The following is a 26,470-nucleotide window of genomic DNA, read 5'->3' as shown; positions in this document are numbered from 1 at the left end:
CGGTCTATTATTTACTAGCTGAAGCTAATTCAATCGCAGCTCACTTAGTTTGAGAAAACCCCTATCCAGCAACAAGCAGCACTGGGCGGCGGGGAGACTTGTCATTTATCCAGATTTAGAAAGGAATCTCCTCCATTCCTCTTTCACGTGGGTATCATGCACCCTTAAGCACTGAAAGGGCCTGATGTCTGACCACAGGACGGGACTAACAAAGCATCAAGGACACAGGAACCACAGGAATCCAAAGCAGAGTTTTCCAGTAAGACCCTGTGCCCTTCAAAAAGTGTATTCTGAACACAGTTTTCCTTGACCATGTAATCTATGCACCTATTCTTACCAAAGCTAGTAAGTCCTATTGCTGGTAACCACCCTGAATAGGGTTAAGAGGTCAAGGCTCTTGGGGATTAAATGTTCCTTGGTTACTATTCAGATACTCAGTCACTCTCAGAATCAGTAAATGTTCTGGCTCCTCAACTGAATCTTTTATTTGCAATTTAAGCATCTGTTTGTATAGCCCAGTCTCAATGGAGGTGGAAATGAAATAGCTATTAGGAAAGCCTACTTTATTAGGGTTTTTTTTTTCCCTCCCTTTGAGGTAGGAGACCACCCCACCCACCAAAATGGGCTTTTCAAAATAATTTCCTTTTTCTACACTTCTATCACCTTTGTGAGTGATAGGAGACTAGTACACAGGTACACAAGGATTATATAATAAAAAAAATCTTAGTATTAACCTGAAATATTAAATAGCAATGATTTTTAAAAGTGTAATATAAGAAACAAAGTTGTCAGAGTTATAATTTTTTTAATATTCCATTACTCAACTGCGAATGGAGAAATTTTTAAAAAGTGATTAAAATTTTTGAAACTGGCAACATTTCCAACTATTTTGGAGTACACTCATTTCCAAGGAAACATCTAGAATTCCACTTATGAAAACATATCTTGGTTTTGATCCTGAAATTACCATTACTCTCCCATGCACAAAAATAAATGAGAGCTGTAAGGAGAGATTTGTTTTAAAATATAAGGATAAAGTACCTGGTGAGATCTTCAGTCAACTGAGAAGGATCAGGAGGATAAAACTTCACATTAAAGGTGAACAGCCAAGGAAGATCTGTAATTATTAAATATGGTTATTTATTCAACCAACAGAATGACCACTTATTTTGATAAAAATTAAATGTTAATGTTCAAACAGTACACACCAGTCCTACTCTGAATCAGTTTGGAGAATTTCATTTTTTAGTATTAAGAAAAAAACAATGAAAAATAAAAATCACATACATAACCCACTATTAGAGAATAGATTCACTTTTGTTTTCAAAAGATGTACTTATTTGAGAGAGAGTGCAGGGAGGGACAGAGAGAGAGAGAGAGAGAGGGAGAGAAAGAAACTCCAGCGGACTGCCCACTGAGCTCAAGGCCCAAAACAGGGCTCAGGGTCAAAACCCTGAGATCATTACCTGAGCTGAAGTCAAGAATAGGATGCTTAACAGACTGTCCCACCGAGGGACCCCAGATTAATTTTTTTTAATAAACATTTACTAATACTTCGAATGTTTTGTACGGTGACATATTACACAAAAATTTTACTATGACCTCCACGTAATCATTTTAAGGTTTGTTTTAACCACGGTATATCTACATGCCAAATAGTCCCTACTGGTTTTTTTTTTTTTTAAGTATTTTAAGATTTGTAGATTGTTGGGAGAAAGGAGATAATCACTGATCACTGTAGCTATTTAAGAAATGATTAATGAGTGAGCTGAAGAAAGTGTTCAAAGAAATCCCAAAGAAGGGAAAGACCAGTAAAATATCACAATATTTTAAAATAGAATTATTCCCAGGTTTCATGGAGCAGGTGTAAGTATATTCATCATATATAACATATGCTTGGCTGTACTGTGCCACAACGAATGAACAGAGCAAACAACCATGTCAGAAATGACTTAGTCTAAGTTTAAAACACTGCTGTCTGTACATTAACATTCAATTAATGGTTGTTAGGGTGGGAATATGTGTTCTTCACGGTGACTTCCAACCAATAACGAAGCAAAGTAAGCACAGGATCATCAGTTCTTAATGGAGCCTTATTCTTTGTTTTCCAGATTGTACCATGAGCACATGCTTGCCTGGGTAGGACTGCAGGGAGACGTTTCTAATAGAACACTTACATTTTAGCACTAATAATGCTAAACTGTGCATTAAATGTGGCCACAAAATTTCCTGGCAATATGTGAATGGTCCATCTAGCTATGGACCATTTATATAGGAATCCCATGCAGGTCCTATTCATGTACATCAGAGGAAGGTTTTAAAGAAAATTTTGAATAGGAACTAAGGCTGTCAGTTTTCAAAAGTCAGTGAAAAAAGATGAACGTTGACCTTTGCTATGTGCCTATTAAGTGAAAAGTAGCGAAGTAGAAGAGCAGCTGGGGGAGCCTAAAACTAAGCAGCTCTTTGGTCCATTTTGACATGAGCAGGAAGGAAGAGGTAAAGGCAACAGCTAAAACAATCTCCTCAGCCTCCTTTCCCCATCAGAACAGCCCAGGATTCCATTTAGAGAACTAGCTCCAACCATCCGAAAAAACCAAATGCTATTTGTTAGTTATTCCTCTTGCCAAACCACAGGGGCAAAGGTCCTGAAATAACTCTAAAAAAACTTCACAAATAATCAAAACACAAGACCATGATTCATAATCAGCAAGAGTCTTACCTCCCCAAAATGAGGACTTTCCAGGACTCTCAAATGAGCAACACAGAAACATACTCAACAAAATGCCAAAACCAGACCATAGGAAACAAGTCAATGGAACATCAATCACATTTCAGAGGTTATCCTGTTCTTGCTATGGTGTGGGTCACTTACTCGGCAGGTCTGGTTTCAGATAAAGCCAAAGAACCAAGCATCCATACCTTTTTGAATTCATGTACTCTGCAGACCTAAAACAACTATACATAAGACAAAGGAAACATTCCAAGGCTCTCCTTTCTTCCATAATGTCAGCATAACGCTTATGTGTCTAACTACTCCTTTTCTTTTCTTCCCCCTTTTCCATGATGAACCAAGCATAAATGGACAAAACACCAAGATAATAAATGCAGGGGGGAAGAGAGAGGGTTGGGAAGGGCTGCTGGAAATCCAGGAGTAATAATAGTCAGGGTGACCAACCATCCCAGTCTCCTCGGGATTGTTGGTGTTTCAGCACTAAAAGTCCTACATCCCGAGAAACCCCCATCCTGGATGAATCAGGAAAGTCATTCTATTCAATGATATCTTCTTTAAAAAGGAGAAGAAATGGGAAAATAAGGTTTATGCTCAGAATTTTAAAAGGAAGCAGAGAAGAAACGATAGGAAAACTACCAAAAAGATAAAGGAGTTCAGGGACAAAGAAAAAGAAATGAAGAAAACAGCCAGGAGGCCCTAACATGAGACAGAAGGTAAGGGACATAAGGGAAGGGACAGAAGGGAAGCGTACAGATTCGTTACAGTGTGTTGATGTTGGGAATAATCAATTAGCAGAGCATGAAACCAACAGCCAAAGGGTGTCGTGCAGGCCGGCACTCAGAGAAATGGTTCCTCCCTGGACAGCTCCAGGGCCCACAGTCTGGAAGGGCTGTTGAGAACAGAGTTCTCCTGTCTAAAAATTTCAGCTCTTCATGGCTCCCTACCTTTTCTATTTGGTCATTCACCCACTCTGAAGTAAATTGAGTATCCGGATCCCTAGCAGAGAGTTTTCTGGAGCAATGACGTTTCCTGGCAGATATCCTAAGACTGGCCATGGGCAAGGCCACATGCAGAGGCAGAACCGCTGAAGGAGCTGTGGCTGGTGAGGGGACACAGCTCAAGCCACTTCGGAAGTCTACCATGAGAGCAAAGGGGAAATGCAACAGGATGGACTAGAAACCCAGATGCAAAGAGCATGCAGAGTGGTCCTGGACAGTGGAACTAAGAGTAGAGAAGGCGATCGTCAGAGAGGACTGAAGAGACGGTGTGCCCAGGCTTTCCTGCCCTAGCGTCTGCACTCCGGTACATCGAGGAGCCATGTGTCTACGCCTCTGGGGCCAGAGACAAGCCTATTAATTAAACCAATTACACACTTCCAAAACAAAGTAGACAAAGTCATCATAATTCATTGCCTAGAGTAGAATTTACATCAACAGTGAAAGTTACACAAAGCAGCTCCTCATTCTTTTCCCAGAAGAAAGGTCAGATATTACTTCAGAGTGGTAGACATTGTGAGGGAATATTTAGGACTAGGAGTCTAGAACCTCCTGACCAGAATAGTCGTTAAGCCATGTATCAAATAAAACCATGATTCTACAAAAATACTGTTAGTATCCTTAGCTTCCTTTATGATATAAATGCACAAATCACTAGTATTCCAGTCAACATTCCTATGAATTTCATTAAAGATAGAAATAGATGTAAAGATGAAGAAGTAAGATTATTTAAATACTCACTTCGCAGTTGTCTCTTTATTTCTTTTGCAGGATCTAGCCAGTTCTATAGGAGGAGGGAGGAAAAAAGGTTAATTCAGCCATAAAACATATTTCAGAGTCCAAAAATGGAACAGTTTACAGTTCACATACTTAAGTGTAAACATAAATTCTTATTCTAAGCAGCTTTCACCAATTAGCATTCCACTGAGCTAAGTATTGATTTGTTTTTGAAAGTGTGTGTGTGTTATAGATAAAACACTAAAACACTTTTAAGGTGGGTCTCTTGGGCCTCATTTTCTTGGATCTGAAAGCAAACGTCTATCCAAATAATGAGACACAATATACCTACATGTAGTCCTTATTCTGTAACAGAACTGCCAGCAGTCAGCCCCGGTGGGCACTGAAATGAGAGCTGAGGCAAGGACAATAATTGGCTCTTCAAAGTATATACACCCCAATCCGACACAATTATCTCAACTACTGAAGCCGACACGTTCTTTTTCCCTGCAGCTATACAATGCTCTGGAGAAATACTGTCAGGCTGGAGCTGGTCGTGTCCTTCCTGTTCTTCATGTAACATCCTTTAAACTTCACGCCAAGTGGGAAGTCAAATCATATGGCACTCCCTTTCACGTCCCCCTTTCCACCCTTTGAGAAAGGTTCTAGGAAACCACTATATCTTAAAAAAAAGAAAAAAATGGGGGCTACGTGGTTTCAAACCACCTAAGGACATTAAACATTTATCTCTCCAAGTTAACAGCAAAAGACCCAACCAAAAAAATTATTTATCTTTCATTTTTTGTCTATATATTATTTACTTCCCCTGCCCTCCTCAAGTCAAACCTCTCAAAGTTCACCTTATTTTATCTTCATTAACACAGAACAAATATATTTTTCAAGATACAATATACCGACTAAAATAGTTAAGGTCCAATTAACTGGACCTTAGTTAACCTTAGTTAACCCCTAACACCAGTTAGGGGTGCTGACCCCCCCCACACAGTCAAAACTCTACATATAACTTTTTTGACTCCTCCAAAGCTTAACTACTATAGCCTCCCGTTAATCAGAAGGCTTACCAAAAACACAAGTCAATTAGTGCATATTTTGTATATGTTATACACTGTACTCTTATAATAAAGAGAAAAGAAAATGTTAAGAAAATCACGGGTAATTACAGAACTGTCCTGTATTTATTGAAAGAATCTGTGCATAAATGGACCCACACCACTCAAATACTCACTTCACAGTTGTCTCTTTATTAATGACCCCATGGTATTCAAGGGTCAACTATAATTGGCTTTACAATAAATAAGTTTCATTTATTCTAAAAGCATCCCAAATAACATAACATCTGTGCTTAAACAGAATTTTCTTCAGCTATATAAAGCAAATAATTAAGATGTTTGTCGTTAGGCAGAAAATAACACAGCCTACTGTCTTAACAATCCTATTGAACTGGAACAACAGAACATTAACTCCCATTATTAAAAAGTGGTAAGAAGCGGCTTTGAAAGCAAAGTGGGTTTTACTACACTGCTCATGGCTGCGCGCAGGACAGCAAGGACCCAAGGTGTGCATGCTCTGTTTTAAAACTGGTGATAGCCAAACGTCTCAATAAAGAACCACCATAGCTTGGCTGAGTTTCATATTACTGGTGTCCCAGCTGCACGGCCCATCGACGCGGAGGGTCAGCGGGACGCTCCCATGGTACCTCCAGTGCTAAGTTGGGGAGCAGCTCGAATTCTCCCCTTAGGAAAGAGCCTGGCATTCAGTCTCCTTGCCCTGCAGCTGCTGTCTCCCCAAAACAGCTGGCCCACAAATGGCCGGGTATGAGGAGGGTACATAGGAAAGAGAAAAACACACCATTCAGTCTCTAGCCCAGATGGGGAGAAGCTGAGGAAGAGGCGAAGGAGGGTCCGATGTGTTATGGCCTTTCATCCAAGGAAGCAACAAGCACAGTAAGGAAACTGAATCCGTGACAACGGCTCGTCAACTGAAAGGGAGGGGGGACCCTCAAAACATGAACACGGAGAGAACATGAAGGGAAACGACTTCCCTGGTCTCCAACAACTCAGACAGACCCTTCCAGGTCTCACTCTGTGACAGGTGCTACAGATGCCTGCCACAGAAGGCGGAGGACAATGGCGGGAGCAGCGTCATCTTCTGGGACCCCAAGGTATAGCCCTGTGTCCCCATCACTTGGCACCTTTCATTCTCACCTGCAGCCCCAATCCCTTGTACAAAGTCCCTGCAGGGTTTCTGCACAGCATGGAGAGTGTGAAAGAGCTCTACAGACCCAGGAGGATGAGTGAGAAGTTTCCTCGCACCAGCCAGCCAAATTCAGATGCAGTGTCATTCTCCAGGCCCCTTTCCACAGTACGGCCAGCCAGAATACTGGAAGACTTAAGTGGCTTCTCTCCCTTTCTTCAGACCCCGACCCACACACGAAGTGGGCTGAGTTTACTGATGTGACCCAACAGTGGCAGCAGAAGGGACTCCAGCCACCTGCTGACTGGTTTTCCCTTTGCTGGGCACGCTCACTTCCCCAACACTCCCCGCGGAGTCAGGAGGTCTCCCCAACCCTCCCGCAACTCTGCAGGGGTGATCAGAGACCCCACTACCTGTATCCTCCACAGCACTCAGCAGCTTTTGGCAACCATTAAGTACTAAATTAAGAGCTGTTGACTGATATCTGCCCACTGCCATGCTCTGGTCCTCTTAAAAGACCAAAGTTAGAGTACTTTTATTAGAGTGCCTATTATTTGAATAATTAGCTCCGGTGAGTACCAAGATCCTGAGTGGGATAGAATTTTATTGTCTAGGGTCAAAAACTCATACGTCAAGGGGCGCCTGGGTGGCTCAGTGGGTTAAGCCGCTGCCTTCAGTTCAGGTCATGATCTCAGGGTCCTGGGATCGAGTCCCGCATCGGGCTCTCTGCTCAGTGGGGAGCCTGCTTCCCTCTCTCTCTCTCTGCCTGCCTCTCCATCTACTTGTGATTTCTCTCTGTCAAATAAATAAATTAAAAAACAAAACAAAACAAAAAACTCATACGTCAAAAGGCAAAAAAAGACAATGTGACTTTTAAAAGAAATAGAAGTCTATTATCTGCATTATCAATTACAAATTAATAACATATATATAACATACAAGTATATAACAAATAAAGAGTTAACAAGTAAAAATAAATTTCTTGATTTTAACACTTGAAGAGCGCTAGATGGATCAAGAAGCAGCCACAGAAGGAGGGAAAAAAGGCATCCGAGAAGGACATAAATGCATGCGGGTATATGCGTGTGCATATAGGGACACACGCATGGAAACACACACACACATACATACACATGAGAGAGGTTATGGTGCAAAATTCCATTTCTTTTGAAAATTTGGCCACTACATTTATAGACTTTGGAATGAGAGCTACATGGAGTCCAATTCTGGCTTTCACCAACTCTGTGACCTTGGGCTCATTCTTTGGCTTCCTTAAGCCTCAGTTTGCTCAATTCTAGGTGACGATCACAATATGTACCTCACAGGCTAGTTCTTTTCAACCATTCCTTCAAATGCCTACTGAAAAGTAAGTACAAATGCAAAGTACTTTACCCAGTGCCTTTAACAGATGGGCTATTTGCAATGATAAACTGGCCTATCACCTGTGGATATATATCTTTTCTTCACACAACTTTGTATTTCCAAAGCTGATATGCTAAAGAAGTTCTATATTAAAGAAATTAATATTTATATGAATATTTTTACCCACAAAAAATAGTAAGTCAGACACACTATCTTCATGGTCCAGATGAAATAAAAATCAGACCCTTTTTCTTTATAGAAAACTGTCTGGAAATGTCAGCCCTTTAAGCTGTCGGACTATAGGGAAGAACCTTCCTGGAAACAAAGGCAACACAATAAACAGTACAATCCCTTCTCACGAAAATAATTACCAGTATCACTAGTCCATATGTTTCTATGCACCTGTTTAAGTATTATCTAGCTAAGCTCTACTAAGTTTTGTCTGGTAAGAATCCACCTGGAAAATTTGTTAAAAAGACAGTTTTCCCCATGGCCCACCTGAAACATTCTCCAGGGAAAGGGCCTGAGAAACTCTATTTTAAGTGACAGTTTCAGGCAATTCATAATCGGGCCAGATGGGGGGGATTTTTCTCAGTGTTTCCCAAACCTTAAGGTACAAGCAACAAGGCAAAACTTTCTAAGTTTTAAAATCCACACCAGATTTCAATAAAATTTATCTTGACTTCTTAGAAATAAAAGTATTTTGGCAGCTACACTTAAGGGCAGGGACAGTAATTCACTCCATTTGGTATCCTTCTCCTCACCTTCCCCCTTTTTACCACCACTCTGTACCCAACGTATGAACTCAACCCATATTTATTTTCCGAATGAACATCAGGTAGACCAAGGAATAAATAAAAACTACAAGGAATCCTATCATAGGCTTCCAACAGAAGTAAACCGAAATTAAAATGGGGTCCTAGAATCCAGAGTTATTGAATCATCTTAGAACATGAAACTGGAAGACTATGAATCAGTTGGGGGAACAAAATGATACATCCTTACTTTCACTAACCTCTAAGAAATTTAGCATTTTACCATCAATTATTATGAATACAGGAGAAAAACCTGGTTAATCTCAGCAGTACTCTTAGCTGCCCCACTACAGTTGCTGCAGATCTTGAAATCTCTCTTAAGCTAATAGATATTTCGAAATGACTGTAGGGATTAGATGCTGGTGACTATCCCAAATTTAATGAGTATATGGGGAATGTAATTTATTGGCTTCCTTTATATAGTTAAAACACTGTTCTGAGAAGCACCCCATAGAACTCACTAAACTGCCAAAGGAATAAATGACACACAAAAAAAGTTAAAAACCAAACAAAAACCTGCCTTACAAGTTTGCAGAAATCTAAGGACCACACAAGTATCTATACACATATTTCTTTTGGGATTAAAGTGCTTCTGTCAGTTAGAGAGGCTCTGCTCCCCTATTCCTGATCACTACAAATTTGAAGGTAAAACAGTCGTGGTTAGCAGTCTCCTCTACGACATTTCTAATATCCATTACCAGAAAAAAGGGTTAAATAAAGGTGATTTTCAATTATCCTCTAACATCAAAAACATCTACAAAATGATAAACCCTTGATTATGAATTTTTACATACAGATTCATAAGACGCTGGTGTTAGGAAAAACCTGAGAGACAATTTGGTCTAAACATCCACACAGAACGGGTATGGCCTCACTCTTACCTAAGTGTCCATGGCTATTGACACATTATCTGGAACCATGAGTCACTTGGGCTTATCAGGGCCCCCTACTCCCTTGGCTTTTGTAACACTCCAAACTTCTACAATTGTGTCACCTCAAAAGAATATTTGGTCCCCCTACATGGTGCTTCTGAAGCCTTAAATGTTTACCTGAGTCCCCTGAAGACTTGGTCAAAACATAGATTATGACTCCTATGTTCACCGTGAGGACCTGGAATTTTCCTTTCTAACAAATTCTAGGTAGTGCCTATGCTGGGGTCTCCTGGACCATCCTTTGAGCAGTATGGCCGTAGATGGCTTTTAATGTATTTTCCCAAAAGTTGAAGGTAGAGAGACATTTTCGAGTCCTTTAACTAGCTTGACAGCTAGACGCCCAGCCTTCACTGGCTAAATATTCTATTGCTGACAACCTCCCGCAGAAAGCCCTAGCAGATCACGACCTTCCACGTTCCCACATACAAGTGTGTCGCTGAACTCCATCACATCACACTAAACAGCTGTATCCAATAATGTCAAGCTCCATAGTCTTTCTTCTGCCAAGGTGCTAACCACTTCCACCGGACAAAGAGGAGAGGCCAAGCCCATCGACCAGCGGCAGCCCATTCATGGTCCGGATGGGCTGCTGCCTGGGCGGCAGGCCACTGAACAAAGCAGACCTAGATGTGGAACCAGGACACCGTCACAACACCTACCTCCAAATTCCTCCCCCTCTCCCAACACACTGCCAGAAATGTCCATCTCACCTGATTCCCTTTCAGGCTGGATGCTAAGACCCCAGAGTGAGAAGTTTTTTCAAAATGCTTAACTGTGCCTTTCTCACTCACTTGTGGTGCTTCTCAGTCTGGCCAAGTCTGAGACATTGAATTCACCCAGCCCTACATTATGTTAAAAGTGTAAGTTTGCCTAAAATCTGCAATTTCCCTTAAGAATTTATAGCGCTGAAGCAGATCCCCTTTATTATACCTTTGCCTAAATGAGGTCTAACAGAACACTGCCCTAATACTGGTATTAGCTGAAAAGTTATAGCTTTCTGTGTTACAGCAAAATGTTCACCATGGGGCTGCATGGGTGGCTCAGTGGGTTAAAGCCTCTACCTTCAGCTCAGGTCATGATCCCAGGGTCCTGGGATCGAGCCCCGCATCGGACTCTCTGCTAGGCAGGGAGCCTGCCTCCTCCTCCCTCTCTCTGTCTCTGCCTGCCTCTCTGCCTACTTGTGATCTCTCTCTGTCAAATAAATAAAATCTTTAAAAAAAAAAATGTTCACTATGCATCTGGGAGAACGTGATTCAAACTTCTGCCTTTGGATTAGAAGTTGCCACTGGACTGAATATAGAATTTTATTAAAGAATAGTTTATATATGACAAAGTTTAATATTTGTGTTCTTAGCTTGAGTTTCTAGAGGGAAATGGTCACGCTATCAGACAAACACTTCAATCAACTTTCATAAAGTTAGCTGTGGATAACAACTACACTTGTAACAAACTCCTCTTTCGATATGGCTTGAAGCAAAATAACATAATCCCTGGGCCAGGTGCCAAACTCTATTAACATCAAAAATTCAAGACAATATTTTTCCCTTTAAAGAGAGTCCAAAACCCTTAATGATGGTTCCAGTTAGACATGAATACAAGAACTATATGGACTCGAATTTCCATATATAAAATGAGCAACATGTTGCTTGATTCCACATATTTTTAATGGCATTTTCCATAGTAAAGTTTACATAAAACTTCTCAAGAGACATTAAAAAGTTCTAACAGTAATAATGATAGATTTTCATACTTAAGAGTGAACTGAAAGGCTTCCAACCCAAGATCTCAACGAGGAGACACAGTACTACACTAAAAGTGAAGAGAAGTTTAGATTTTCTCTCCGTGGAAAATTTTCATACAAATAACTATGGGTTTACCTCACCTTCAATTTATGTTGAAATAAGTGACTGAAACGTCTATAAGTACGGATAACATCCAGCATGAAGCAAGCAGCTTAAGTTCCTGTACCGTACAGTATCCTATTGTTGAAACTGCATGGGTTTCAAACTCAACAGGACTGATTAAGCTAAGTTGATACAATGGAAATGATATTCTGTGGAAAAATTAAGACACCATTCAAATCTATTTTAGAAAAATAAGAGGTTTTTTGCCTAGACATCTTGAGGACTGAATTTTGTTTACATCAGTGACAAGGAATAAAAAATTATGCAAAAGTTATGAAAGCACATCAGATTATACATAAAAAATATACTGTCAATTACATGTGAGCATTCATGTTCTGACAAGTCTGCATCTCAGAAAGGACCCCCCCCACCCCGTTTATTCCCTCCATGTCGTATGATTAAAGCCTAGATAACAAAGCCTGTGCCTAACTGTATAGGCATTTTCATCTCCCATGTCACAAGAGAAACTACAAGGTAAAATAAGGAAATAGGAGTTCCTTTTCAAACATTTGCACTTTTCATCAGTGAGGATCCTATATAGAACCCCTCTCCAAATTTAAGTTTATCCTAATATTCTGCCTCAAAGACCTGAGTTTCTCCTGAACTCCAGCCATCCCCTCTCATGCAGAACGTGAGATCCTGTCATCACACAGAGTTCACCTCGTTAGACTTCATCATCCTCCTCTCAGGTACAACCCCTTCCTCTCCTAATTTTCTACCCATTTATTTTCACTGCAGCTGCTCTTAGCTTCTTTTCTCCCAAATCGTTATCCCATTTCAGCTTCAGCTATGTTCCCTCCCGGGTCCCCGTGAATAATCAGCTAGATTACCATTCCAGCGGCAGCTCCCATTTTCTAGCTCATCCATTGATCTTACCATAACCACTGCCAATGGGGAACCCCCAAGATACTCCACTTCTCCATTACTACTCCCAGGGTGCAGAGGGCACACACCAATATATTCTGCTGCCATCACAGCTGTATGAGCTCCAATCTCGGCTGCACTGTCAACAGCAATCCACATACTTGTTCTTAGTGGCCTGCCTCTCTGGGTCCCCAGTGCTACCCCCTCGTCACTCTTAGCAGAGGGTTCAGAGCTCTGAGCCCACACTTCACTTGACACAGACTTACTTCTGGCTGCACCACTCCTGGGCTTACTGCTTGCAGACTCAGGGGATGAAGCTGCTCATTTTACTCAAGACTTACCCTCTTCTTGACTTCAGAGTCCTACATCATCATCCCTTTCCTCTTTCCCCAACCTTACCCTTTCCTCAGGCATCCCCACAGCCAAAGCCGAAGTTCTTTCCATCCAAGCAAATCTGTGAACCCCCCAAATCCTTAGTAAATGTGCTGTACTGTCCTATATAATAGCCAGCAGTCATAAGAGACTACTTAAATTTAAACTTGTACTATTGAATAAAATTTCACTTCACTTCCTCAGGCACACCAGCCATATTTCAAGGTATCAATAGCCATCTGTGGTTCGTGGCTGCCGTACTAGATAGACAGAGCAGGTCTAGAACATCTCAGCATCATCAAGGTCTACTGGACAGTGCCGGCCTCTATTCTCTTGTCTCATTCTCCCACCTGACCTCTCCTCATAACCAAATTTTGTTAAATATGTCAGATTATTATTTTTTTTTCCTAAGAGTTTACTTACTTATTTGAGAGCGAGAGAGTGAGCATGAAAATGGGCTGGGGAGGAGTGAGAAGGGACCAGAGAGAGGGAGAAGCAGACCCCCTGCTGAGCAGGGAGCCTGATATGGGGCTCGATCCCAGGATCCCCGGATCATGACTAAGACAGGTGCTTAACCAACTGGGCCAGGCAGGTGTCCCACCCCACTCTCATAGTCAGTATACTGTTAACATTCCTCAGCCCTCACCTACCCACTTCCTGATCCCCAAACATCATGTAGCCAACACCCTACCAGTATTTCCAACTTAGCAAAATGAAAATGAGATTTTATCTCTACCCACGACCCCAAACTGCTGCTCCTCCTCCAAAGTCCCTTTGTAAAAAAAAAAAAAGTCTCCAACAAGCTTCCCAGCTACCAAGCGCCAAATGTGGGACTTATTCTGCCAACCCCTCAATCGCCCTCATGCCACAGAGATGGTGGGCCACAAAGTCACCTACAGACATTCCTACTCAGTATCTCGATCTCTTCGTCTTTCCTCCTTATGTCATGCCCCAGTTTCCATCACCTCTGGTCTAGACAACTGACCTTCCTGCCTCTGGTCTCAGTCCCCTATAATCTCCCTCCAAACCATCAACAGGTTACTCTTTCTGAAATGCAAACTATGTCACTTTCTAAAAACCCTTCCTATCAGGATAAAAGTCCTTAGCACAAGATACAAGACCTTCCCAAAAAATGTTCTTTGCCTAGCTTTCCCAGGATCATCAGATTCCCCACAAGGCACCCGAAATTTACCCATGATGTAAGTTAGATTCTGTGCTTGGAGCGCCTGGGTGGCTCAGTTGGTTAAGCAACCGCCTTTGGCTCAGGTCATGATCCCAGGGTCTTGGGATCAAGTCCTACATCAGGCTCAGAGAGCCTGCTTCTCCCTCTCATTCTGATAGTCCCCCTGCTTGTGCTCTCCTACTTTCTGTCAAATAAATAAATAAAATCTTTAAAAAAATTTTTAAAAAAATAAACACTGTGCTTGCTGAGGAAACACAGCTTCAAGACAAGTACCCAGCTCCTCCTTCCAACTTGCCAGTTGCTCCAGGTCCCTCCTGTACAGAGACTCAGGGGCAAGGCACCCTGCAGCCCCGTCAAACAGCCAGAAATTTCTCATGCACACTGTCCTTGTTCACACTGGAGCTACTCCTTTTCTTCCGGGCAGAATGTCCCTTTTCTGCCCCCGTCCAGTATATTGGTCAAAATTCTCAATTTCTAGGACAGAATGTTATTTCTAACCTGCTAATATCACTTCTAAAATTTGTAGATTTGCCAATATACAATAATATAAAATTTTCAGACCCTTGTCTTGCAAGTGTCCCCTAGCTAGTCATTAACAAATGTCCAGCTGATATTTAGGACAGGAAATATTAAATTGTGTCATTGAACTGAGATTACTAGAAACCTATGTACTCAGATAATATTAGCCTGACTGTCATGGTCAGGTTTGTGTCCCCCTAAAATTTCTATGCTGAAATCCTAATGTCCAATGTGATGGTGTTAAGAGGTGGGGACTTTGGGGGTAACTGGATCATGAGAGTGGAACCCTCATGATCGGGATTAGCACCCCTTACAAAAGCCACTCCAAAGAACTCCTTTATCCTTTCAACCATGTGAGGACACAGCAAGAAGACACGGTCTGTAAATCCGGAAGTAGATCTTCACCAGATACCAAATATGCTGGCACCCTGATCTTGAACTTCCTAGCCTTCAGAAATGTGAAAGATTTTTTTTGATAAGCCACCCAGTCTGATATTTTGTTATAGCAACCCAAATGGACTAAGAAACTGACCAAAACGTTTATCTATTTTCTGTCTCCAAATGTGTGAGGGATAAGGTTATATCCCACCTACTTAACACAGCCCATAACATAACGTCCTTCAGTATCCCATATATAAATAGCAATACCACTATTTTTAAACTGGGAAGAATGGAATCATGGCATAGCCATTGAGCCTAAGTGGTGGGGTGGGTGGGTACATGTATGGGTGCCTGTGTGGAGTTAACAGGGAGAAAGACTGGATAGCAGAAAAATAGGATTCCTAGTTGGAAATTCGTCAAGAATTCTGACAAGAATTCTGAATTCTGACAAGAAGGAAAAAGTTCCTTGGGGCGCCTCAGTGGTAGAGTCCATTAAGCTTTTGACTCTTGGTTTTAGCTCAGGTCATGATCTCAGGGTCATGAGATGGAGCCCCATATCAGGCTCCGCACTGAGCTCGGAGTCTGCTTGGGATTCCCTCTCCCTCTGCCCCTCCTGCACAAGCTCTTGGGCGCTCTCTCTCGCTCTCCCTCTCTGCAAAAAATAAATAAGTCTAAAAGGGGGGGAAAAGGGGATGTTGCTTTAGAGAAGCATTGGCATGGAATCTCACAATCAGTACTGGTAAGTCAAGACGTCCCTTAGATTTATTGATACTATTACAGAAACATCAACTGGAAAAACTCATATTGGGAACACAACATGTAATACTTTTCATCAACCCATATATGAAGTCTTGCAGGATGTTTTTAGGATTTCATAAGATGAAAAATCCCTCTAAGGCAAGACAACATTCTTCCATTTTTCTAGTCAGGATAGCTATAAAATAGTGTACCCATTTTTATGCCTTAACTGACAAAATTAAGAACAGTTCTGTTTTCTTTTTTTTTTCCTTCTTAGTTTACCTGGTTTTGAATCTTACCTTCAATTTTTACTGCCTCAGTGGCCTTGGGTGAATTATTTAACTGTTCTACGCCTCAGCTCAAAGTGTGCTTAACAATATCAACTTTTTAGGGTTGTAGGAGACAACATGTGTGAAGTCATAGAACCCTGCTTGCAGCATTGTGAGAATCCCAAAACGATTGGCTATTAATAGTCATGTTTCTTTTGTTCAGACATGGATCTCACAAATTCACAACCCTGAGATCAAGACCTGAGCTAAGACAGGAGTCAGATGTTTAACTAAATGAGCAACCCTGACCCCCATTCAGAATATTTTTTTATGTCACTTTCTAATTCTAAAAAATAAGTATGCCTAACTTGGAGCCTCAATATAAATAGGATATTCCCGTCCAGAAATAAAACCACCACACTGAACTCTGGAGTTCCACCATGAGAATTTCTTCCATGCCAGAAGCCACTTTTAAAAAAAAGGAGGGGGGGGGAGACACAGAAAGAATCTTAAGCAGGCTCCACACCCAGCACAGAGTCTGATGTAGGGCTCAATGTCACAACCCTGAGACCATGACCTGAGTCAAAATTAAGAGTCGATGCTTACTTGACTGAGCCACCCAGGCAATATTAGCACTCATTCTTTAAAATATATATAAAATTTACTTGTTCTTCTAAAAGTTGTTATCTGACCTAAAGTAAACATGTCTTGAAATGACATTCATGATATACCCTACCATCCCCCTAACTAGGCCCTCCCCAACTCACTAAATGAGATCTCCATTCATCCAAAAATCTAGGCCTTACTGGTGTTATGTCATCAGATTGCTTTTACCTCCCTCCTCAATCTCTCTTAAATTCGTTATCTGACTAGGGCGATCTGGGTGGCAGTTGATGAAGCATCTGACTCTTGGTTTGGGCTCAGGCCATGATCTCAGGGTCCTGGGATCAAGCCCCATGTTAGGCTCCCCACTCTGCAGGGAGTCTGCTTGTCTCCCTCTGCTCACTCTGTCTCTCTCTCTCTCAAATAAATAAATAAATCTTAAAAAGAAATTCTTTACTTGTCTTTTGCTACCACAACTTCAACTGAGGCCATGTCCTCCTTTTGGTGAGCAGTGCTGTTCAACCCCCTCTCATCCCACCCCCCAATAGCCCAAGCCCACCCACTTTAGGTCTCTCCTTCCTCAAGCAGCATTCGCTCTTAGCTGTCCTCACCATTAATACCCTTTCCTATAGAGCAGTAACCAAATTTTGATAACCATATAGCTTTTTCTTCACAGTCTCCTCAGCTGCAACATAGTGGGGACATCTGCGAAGACAGTCTTTGTCTTAACTATTTACTGCTGGATTCGCAGTAGTATGCTGGTTTGCATGCAGGGAATTTATTTTTTTATTTATTTATTTTTTAAAGATTTCATTTATTTGACAGAGAGAGAGTAGCAGAGAGGCAGGCAGAGAGACAGGAGGAAGCAGGCTCCCTGCTGAGCAGAGAGCCCAATGCTGGGCTTGATCCCAGAATCCTGGGATCACAACCTGAGCCAAAGGCAGAGCCTTTAACCCACTGAGCCACCCAGGCACCCTGCATGCAGGGAATATTTTTAACCTAGAGCTTACCATCTTCACTAATTTTTAGTATATAGTTCAGCAATACTAACTATACTCACATTGATGTGCAACAGATTCTGAAACTTCACCTTGCACAGTTGAAACTCTATACCCATGGAACAACAGCTCCCCATTTCTCCCCTGCCCTAGTCCCTGGCAAACACCGTTCTACTTTCAGCTTCCATGAGCTTGACTATGGATACCTCATATAAATGGAATCATAGTGCTTGCAGTCTTTTTGTGACTGGCTTGTTTCACATAATGTCCTGTATATTCATCCATGTTATAGCATGTGACAGGATCTCCTTCTTTAAGGCTTGATAATATTCCATTCACCACATTTTGTATCTACCACATGTTGTTTATCCAATTCATTCATGGACACTGGCTTGCTTCCACCTCTCGGCTATTGTGAGTAATGCTGCAATGAACATGAGTGTGCAAATCTCTCTTCAAAATCCTGCTTTCAGTTCGTTTGGGCATATACCCAGAAACAGGATTGCTGGATCATATAGTTCTATTTATAATTTTTTGAGTGACCTCTATACTGTTTTCTGCAATAACTACATGATTTAACATTCCCACTACCAATGCACGAGGGTCCCAGTTTCTTCATATCCTTGCTAACATTTCTTATTTTATATTTTTGCTAGTGGTCATCCTAAAGGGTATAAGATGGCACAAAGGCAGTATTTAATAAATATTTGTTAATGTCTAGAAAGACTGAGGCTATAAAAATAAAAGGGTGTGGAGTTCCTAGAGTAATGGGAAGAAGTTCCTAGAGTACTGGGAAGAAAGGGTGACACAAATGAGATTTGTGCTAAATGCCTAAATAGCAGATGGAAGAAGTGGCCAATTCTCCTCAAGTGGGGAACAGGAGAAATGGTAATGGAAAGCGGTCAAGGGGAATCCCCTGGAGTAGTGTTCTTAAATCTAAAGTAGGCATTCAAATAAAGGATGTTCCAAATGTAAAGAACAGTATGTTCAAGCAGATATGGTACAGACCAATAGGGCTCTTGTTAGGAGAGAACTTTGGTGTGGAGTGTATGTATGTGGGAGGTTAATGAGAAATGAAACAAACGAAGTAGGGCTTTGTCAGTCATACTGATTAGGTCAGATTGGATCCATTCAATGGTGCTAAACCAGGGAGTGCCAAGATCCCATATGCACTCCTGAGAACTCTGTGTAGCAACAGTGTGAAGTGTGATCCTAGGGGCCAGGGACCAGACCATTCACCCCCATAGAAGGTAACAAAATCATCACAGCAAGAGAGGACAGGGGTCTAAACCAAAGCCAAAACTGTGGACTAAGAAGACTAGGCAAGGTATGTTAACGGGTAGAAAATACAGACCTCTCTGACTGAAAAGCAGTGGAAAGAGTGGAAGTGACCAATATCCACTCTTCAGGGGACAGATGAAGTTTCAGCGGAAGATGCCAGTTTGCTCTGAGACAACTGAGTGCAGTGTCCAATAGGCAGTTAAAAACAGTCTGAGATTCAGGTCAAAGACACGGACTAGACACGTATGTTGGAAGTTATAAAAATAAAAACTAGTGAATCCTACTATCTAAATACCACTCTTTCACATGTAAAGCTAGGGTTGCAGAAATACCAGATGTCTTTATGTAGCATATCCTGTTTCTACCAACAAAATGTGTTTTTCTCATATTTTACAATATGCTAGATGGTTTCTCTCTTTCACAAAGTTTAAATGCTCTTATGACTCTCCCCATATGTAATCTCAGGAAAAAGTGGATAATGATAGGCAAATTCCCATCACTTCCTCTTTGATAGTTTTGAGGACCAGCAGAAGGGCAGAGGATTAGAAATATTATCAAGAACCACCTTTTCATTTCATGTCTAAAAGGAGCACCTAGTTTATTTAGTCAAATATCTAATATGTTCCTACTTCTGAGAAAAGTATTCTAAACAGAATTCTAATAAGAATACTTGCATACTATTCTGCAGGCAGGCATGCAATTTAATTGTCTTTTGTTTAAATGTGGAATTAAACCACCAATTAAGTAGTAAAGCTTTAAGACTAAACAAATTGAGAAAACTTGGTTTATATGTAATTATCACCCTTAATTCCCTGAATTTCATTATCAGGACACATAAACAATGACAGCATGTGGGCAAATAAACTTCACCGCCTATGTTCCTCAACTCGCTATTTTGTTCTATTGACTGTGACAAAAATGTTAGATACAAGAAAGTAACGATCTCAGCCTGATCTCAGCAAGTCTCTCCACAACCTCAGTCTAATAGAGCTAAAAGGGCTTCACTCTAGGGTGCAACAGGACAAAAACTTTATCCCACACTCAGTATCTACACTCAGTCCTACGCTGAGTGTAGTCCTACACTCAGTATCTCCTCCCCCAGTTATATCCCATTACTTAAAGTCAAGTAAAAGAGGAAACAGGCCTTTCTTAACAAGGAAGAAAGAAAGTGCTAGAGACTGAATGGATGTGTGAGGCCGCCCATACCCTTTGTAGTTGAAACCTAATCTGCCAATATTTGGAGGTGGGGCCCTTGGGAGGTGATGAGGTCATGAAGGTGGAGGCCTCGTGAACAGGAATAGTAAGTAGTCCCCTTATAAAAGAGGCTCAGAGAGGTCCCCATCCCTTCCACTTGTGAGGACACAGAAGGCACGACCTTATGAACCAGAAAGTGGGCCATCACCAGACACTGAACCTGTGCATATCTTGATGTTGGACTTCCCAGCCTTCCAGCATTGTTGATAAAACACTCAGTCTATGGTACTACGTTAGAAATGCCCAGACTAGTTGACTAAGACAGAAGGCTGCAGCTTAGTTAACTGCCAGACTGGATTAATAGTTCTCTCTTTAATAGTTCTGGTAAAACAGTTGACCGTAATCGTTCTCTCTTTAAAATTACATACAAAACTGAGAGGCCCTGACACTCCCTGGAATGCTAATGGTCAGCATCAAGCATTACAACAGTCTGATCCTGTTGGGAAATTCCTGGAGCAGAACAATCTCAACACTCTTGATGTCAGGCAGAGTTACACGGGATCCCGACTGCTCGAATCTACTACCTGAGTCTACCTCACCTCCTTTTTTGCTTCTCAGTAACCCAACAGGGCAGAGAATGCGTTTACCCCACACAGCCACCACAGTCTGTACAGCAAGGCAAACGCTCTCACCCAAGTGTCCAGTAAGTACACATCAGTACTCTTGACATTCCTTCCCATTTGCTTCCTTCCCTGCTTTTCAGGCATGCTTAATTTCTACCATACAGGTGAAATTCAAGAGCTAAAAATCCAACATAAAAATTTTTAAATCAGTTCTTTCAGTCTCTAATAATTAACCCAGAATAAGACATTCCATTCTCTCTGCTTACAGTATTAGTGGAAAAACATACACACGAGGGCAATAAGTTATAGGTGATTCTCTCTGCATGGGTTTTTTATATTTACCAAATTTCTAAAACGGATATAAAATGTCATAAATTTTAAAGCAAAATTTTATACTGCATAAGAAAAAAATACAACATTTTTCTAAGAAGATACAAATAAACGTGAAATCATTTCACTTACTTTTTGCTCAGGGCTTTCCTGAAATAGAAGTCCAAAGTAGTCCTTCTCCAGAAGATTGAGATGTTCACACACTTTGTCAAATAACACTTGTCCCTTAGCACGTTTCTGAGGGGAAAGGAAAGGTATCTTTACTTTTCAAGTACTGAAGATTCCATGAATACTATAAATGAAGGAATTCACATCAGATAATATTTAGTGCAATATAAAATGTTTCCCAATCTTTTATAATACAAAAGAGCGACGAACAACTTTTTCACTTTAGAATCCTCCCTCTCCCCACCATATATACAAAGCATAAATTCTAGAATGAAAGCATGATCTAATGCTCTATGCTTTACTTTCTACCCCACAAAATATAAAAAGGTCTCAAAAAGTAAGGTGCTAGGAGTTCATTTAATTTTAAAATAGTACAGAAATATGTCCAAACTGCCCCTCTCAATTCCTTAAGGTGGCTTATGTCCTCTCTACAAGGCATTCCCCTAGGAAAATTATCTGACCCTACCCTTCACTATATCTTAACATCATTTATCCCATCAGTACTTAGGTTTGATTTCTGTTCCATGAAATTGGTAGAACAGAAATAAAATTGTTTCCAATTCAAGTTAGGCTTTCTCTTGATAATGATAAGACATTCAGTCTTCAGAACAAAATTTTAAGATACTAACAGAACTGGGAGAATAAGATCAGTTGCCTCCAAGGATGTAACATACTTTTGCCTTAAATAGTTTGCTGTATTTTGTTTTGTTTTGTTGGGGCCCCCTGGGTGGCTCAGTCAGTTAAGTGTGTGTCTTTAACTCAGGTCCTGGGGTCCTGGGATCAAGCCCCACCTCAGGCTCTCTGAGCCTGCTTCTCCCCCTCCCACCATCTCTCTCTTGCACTCTCTCCCTCTCAAATAAATAGAGAAAATCTTTTCTAAAAAAATACTTTAAGAAACTGCTATCCACAGAGATATAAAAGACTTTAACAGCCACAGAAGAAAAGTTCATTGTCTAATCGGTGACAAAACATAAAGCAGTGACATTCCCAATTAAGATGCATACGCCTGGGCAGGCCCAACTGTGAGGTCTCAGACACAGGCCCTCCCCTTACCCCGCAACGATATAAGCAACTATTGGACCTCAAGCGAAAACTGAACCCACCCTCAGACATTTTCATCCTCAAGATGAACGCCCTCACACTCTCAAAATGGATACTCATTCATTCATCCACTGTGTGGAAATAAATGTCTCTCACAGATGTATCTTAAACAAGGCAATAAGATATGAAGGACATTTAATGTCAAATAAGTACAACTCTGATAAGGGACTGCAAAAGGCAGTTTCAGAGAAACTCAATTCAAGGGCTGGTTTCTCTCTAGCTTTTTCTTCCTAGGCTTCTTGGAAGCAGAGGTGGAAAACTCGTGTCTGAAAGACAGGCAAAGGATAATCTGGAACTTTCATTACTGTACCCTTTATAATAATGTTTCTTAGGAAAAAAAAAAAAGAATAATATTATACCAAACAGTAGAGGGAAGAAGGATAAAAAGACAGATTATTTCAACATAGTAAGCACTGTACCTTGACAAATTAACAAATTATGTGGCCAAGGAAAAGCCACTTTACTTCTACTTGCCTTAATTTGCACATCTGTGAAATGGAGGAACAGATGGCACCATGGGAGCAGTGAGTGCTAAGTGAGCTATAAGACATCCAAGGAGCTTAGAACAGTGTGGGTGGCATACCGGGCTTAATCAATATTGGCTCTTATTATTAGAAGCTGGTGAGCTCTATAACATGAAAAGTGACTGATTTCACTTACATGAGATTTTTGGTTTAAGCTTTTACAGTGAAAGGCTCTCAATTTCATTATTTGATCTGCATGCAATTATTAACCTATATAATTAAAATTCTGAGCTTAGAGGTATCTTAAATTAATTTTATGAGGAGAAGGGAACTCAAAGCATGATGGCTGGCTTTCTTAAAACATACAGTAAAAACTAAGGTCTTTTTATAGGAACCTGGAATAGATGTGAAGAGATATGCTTGCAAATAAAAGAATTTTTTTTTTTTTAAAGAATTTTTTTTTAAAGCGAGAATGTGCACATACATGGGCAGAGAAGGGGTGCAGAGAGAGAATCTTAAGCAGGCTCCACGTTCAGCATGGAGCCCGACACAGGGCTCAATCTTGTGATCCTGAGGTCATGACCTGAGTGGAAATCAAGAGCAGGACATTCAACTGACTACCCAGGCACCTCAAAGAATATTTTAGAGATAATCAAGAATTTAAGATAGAATTAGTGAATTCTCAGACATGAATTTCAACAACCTTGTTCACTTCTGAATGCCCAGTGACAAGAAAGCTGCGCATTATAACAGGTGGTCAAAAAATGCTTACTGATTCAACTGGGTAGTGTACTATATGTAACAGACTTATTTTTAATTAGATGATATTTCACCTCTTCAGGCTTCTAGTGACTGACCTTAGCTACAATTTCAGCATCCACTTTGTAGTTAGGAACCTTCCTTATCTGAGATGGCAAAGACAGCAGTCAGCTACAGCTTAGACCACATCTATCTACTTGGACATCATCCCCCATGCATTTACGAGATACAAAGGACTCGCAGGGAACATTTTATCTACTATAAAACAGAGATTAACGTCTTATTTTGAAAGACACTAAAAACTCAGCAGAAGCTAATATAAGAAGTTGAACTTCAATCAGATAAAGTTCCTAAACTTACCATTTCTAAAAATGTCTTGCTCTATGTGACAACTACTTTCAAATGAGCAAACTACTGAAACCAGTTAGCTGTAGATATCATGAAGAAATGTCACGGAATCAAAAGGAAAGTCATACTATTTTACGGTAACACAACTTGAAATTAGGGTAAAAAGGATATTTCAGATAATAAATGTCTATGAAAATACATCTACCTCAGTCCAAAGAGAAAACATATTCCAACACAGGCTCAGAGTGAAACTTTATTAGTAAATCATACTTTTTCACTGGTTTCAGTTTCAAAAATAGAAACATGCTCTCATGGAGAGAATTCCCCTAAAGGACTAAGGGGGAAACATGCACAAAGCTCAGCACCACAACTGGGCGGTGGTGTGCTGGGCATCCCAGAGGCAGCCGCACAGGGGGTGGAGTCAGACCCAGTCCCCTGGTCATTCAACAGCCTGTAGGCACTTTACTGTTACTACACAAGTGTGATGATAGGCAAGCTACTGAGTCTCTGTAACTGTAAAAGGAAATCACAAGTATCTCACAGCTCACTGTGAGGGCCAAATTTGCCCAATGAGACAGTACATTCACCATGCCAAATCAAGTGCCCTACTCGGCCAGCTGAATCCTGTTGGCAACTGTTCTTTCATTAGTCCACATCCAACAAATGCCAAAGTATCTTCTAGAGGCTCAGACTGCTTCTCTAATATTCTCTCCTCCCCTTCTCCAGGAAACTGGAATTTGAAATGCTTGATTAGATCTTAACTGCACACAGATATTACTTAAGCTTCCATTCAACCTCTCCACCCTCCATGAACTCAAAGTCTGGCTGGAAGATAAAAATGCAAAAATACCGTGGGGCAGGTACTGAAAGATACAAGTACCAAGTGATGAGTAACGGGGTCGGAGAAAAAACACAGCTTCACCAAGACTGTGGCATCTGAAATAATCTGAAAGGAAATTACTTCTATCACAAGGCAGAGAAAGAACATATTCAAAAGAACTTCTTTTTCACTTTGGATGTTTATAGAGTCTGATGGAGCCAATTTCTCTACAAAAGATACTGGAGAATAAAGTAAGAGGGAGAAAAATGACCATCCATAATGGACAAGCCATACACAATGCCTGCCAGGTATACTGTTCCACTCTCAGAAGACTGCCAGAGCTTGCCAAGCTGAAAGGCTCCACACAGACTGATCCAGCAACTAATGTGTTTTAGTTCCCTTGTTAAGACATCGTGAAAACAATGATAAATAAGACATAGATGGTCCTGGAAAATTTACAGTCGAATGACAGAAAATAAAAAGGAAGTTCCCCAAGGGAAAACAAAGTCCTATGAATCTACCTCTCTAGAAATAACTAGAGACCTGGTCCAACTGGTCCAAAGAATACTAACCAAAGACCTATAATATAGCTTCATACAATAGCTCTACTCAAAGACAATATCTTACTCTAGGATAAAGATTATCACATACAATCACATCTTCCCTCAGCAAGTTTAAATACAAGATGAGTGGTATAAACACAGAGGTGAAGAGAGTGAGAAAGCAATAAGCAGAAGCAAAGGGTATCAGGAGGCAGACTTCCAGCAGCAAGCATGTTCCACTGGTCCCACTAGTCCCATGAGATGTTCCATGTATATCTCCCATCCCCCAAAAGGAAAGTAAGAGTGGGACAAAGAAAAATTCTGCTTAACTATTATGCATCGAACTTCCTGTTTTGCATGCAAGATATCCTGAGAAGTTCTATGATGAAAAAAACTTGTTGGGCGCCTGGGTGGCTCAGTGGGTTAAGCCGCTGCCTTCGGCTCAGGTCATGATCTCAGAGTCCTGGGATCGAGTCCCGCATCGGGCTCTCTGCTCAGCAGGGAGCCTGCTTCCCTCTCTCTCTCTGCCTGCCTCTCTGTCTACTTGTGATTTCTCTCTGTCAAATAAATAAATAAAAAATCTTTAAAAAAAAAACTTGTTTACCTGACGTTTCCCCAAATTATTTGGCTAAATAAAGCACTATCTTATTTTAATACACTGCTTACTAACTTACTCTACATCAGAATTACTGTTCTACAAACCATTTCTCAAGAAATGAAGGAGAAAAAAAATTACCATTATCTGGCCCGCCAAGCAGTTTTGGAGACTGGCGTTAACATTTCTTATTACTATTAATATGATTTATTAAACACGTGTGCATGCACACACACACACAGTTTACTCATTATCTTTTTGATTCAAAAATCTCAAAAAAAAAGAATTTGGTTTAAACTGATTTGGAATTGAATGTGTCCAGCTGTCTGGGCTGAAGCAAATGATTCCCAAATATAAAATCCCAAGAAATATAACCAAAATAATCAAAGCATGCACAAGGAAACCCATCACTACTACTGAGTATTACAGGATCAGAATTAGATCTTCAGAGACTATAGATAATGGAATTCTCAAGTACAGAACACTTTCACCTGTTTAAAGAAATAAATGAATATGATATAATATCAAGAAATAACTATGAAAAATCAGATTCTGAAAAGAACCGAATAGAATATCTATAAGTAAAACATGTTAACAATAAGTTGTAATCCAAATGGACAGAGTTTGACACAGACAGAAAACCAGTGA

The 26,470-nt window shown here is 40.7% G+C and overlaps 1 protein-coding gene across 12 annotated transcripts in view; it reads right to left on the bottom strand.

Annotated features, from left to right (window-relative positions):
• Positions 1 to 26,470, bottom strand: part of EPB41L2 (erythrocyte membrane protein band 4.1 like 2) — a 213,463-nt gene that overhangs the window by 61,384 nt on the left and 125,609 nt on the right. For all 12 annotated transcript variants that reach the window (XR_006384594.1, XR_006384595.1, XM_044248921.1 and 9 more), the window contains exons 4-6: positions 21,158 to 21,262; positions 4,468 to 4,510; positions 1,042 to 1,117 (exon numbers count right to left, since the gene is read on the bottom strand). Coding sequence is in view for 10 of the 12 variants with exons in the window: in XM_044248921.1 (XP_044104856.1) it covers positions 1,042 to 1,117; positions 4,468 to 4,510; positions 21,158 to 21,262 (224 nt within the window). In the remaining 2 variants the exon portion in view is untranslated. The remainder of the gene's footprint in view (positions 1 to 1,041; positions 1,118 to 4,467; positions 4,511 to 21,157; positions 21,263 to 26,470) is intronic.

Source organism: Neovison vison, chromosome 1 (assembly GCF_020171115.1).
Source record: "Neovison vison isolate M4711 chromosome 1, ASM_NN_V1, whole genome shotgun sequence".
Taxonomy (NCBI): Eukaryota; Metazoa; Chordata; class Mammalia; order Carnivora; family Mustelidae; genus Neogale; species Neogale vison.
The sequence above is the reverse complement of the archived record's forward strand: the minus strand, read 5'-3'. Positions and strand labels throughout refer to the sequence as shown.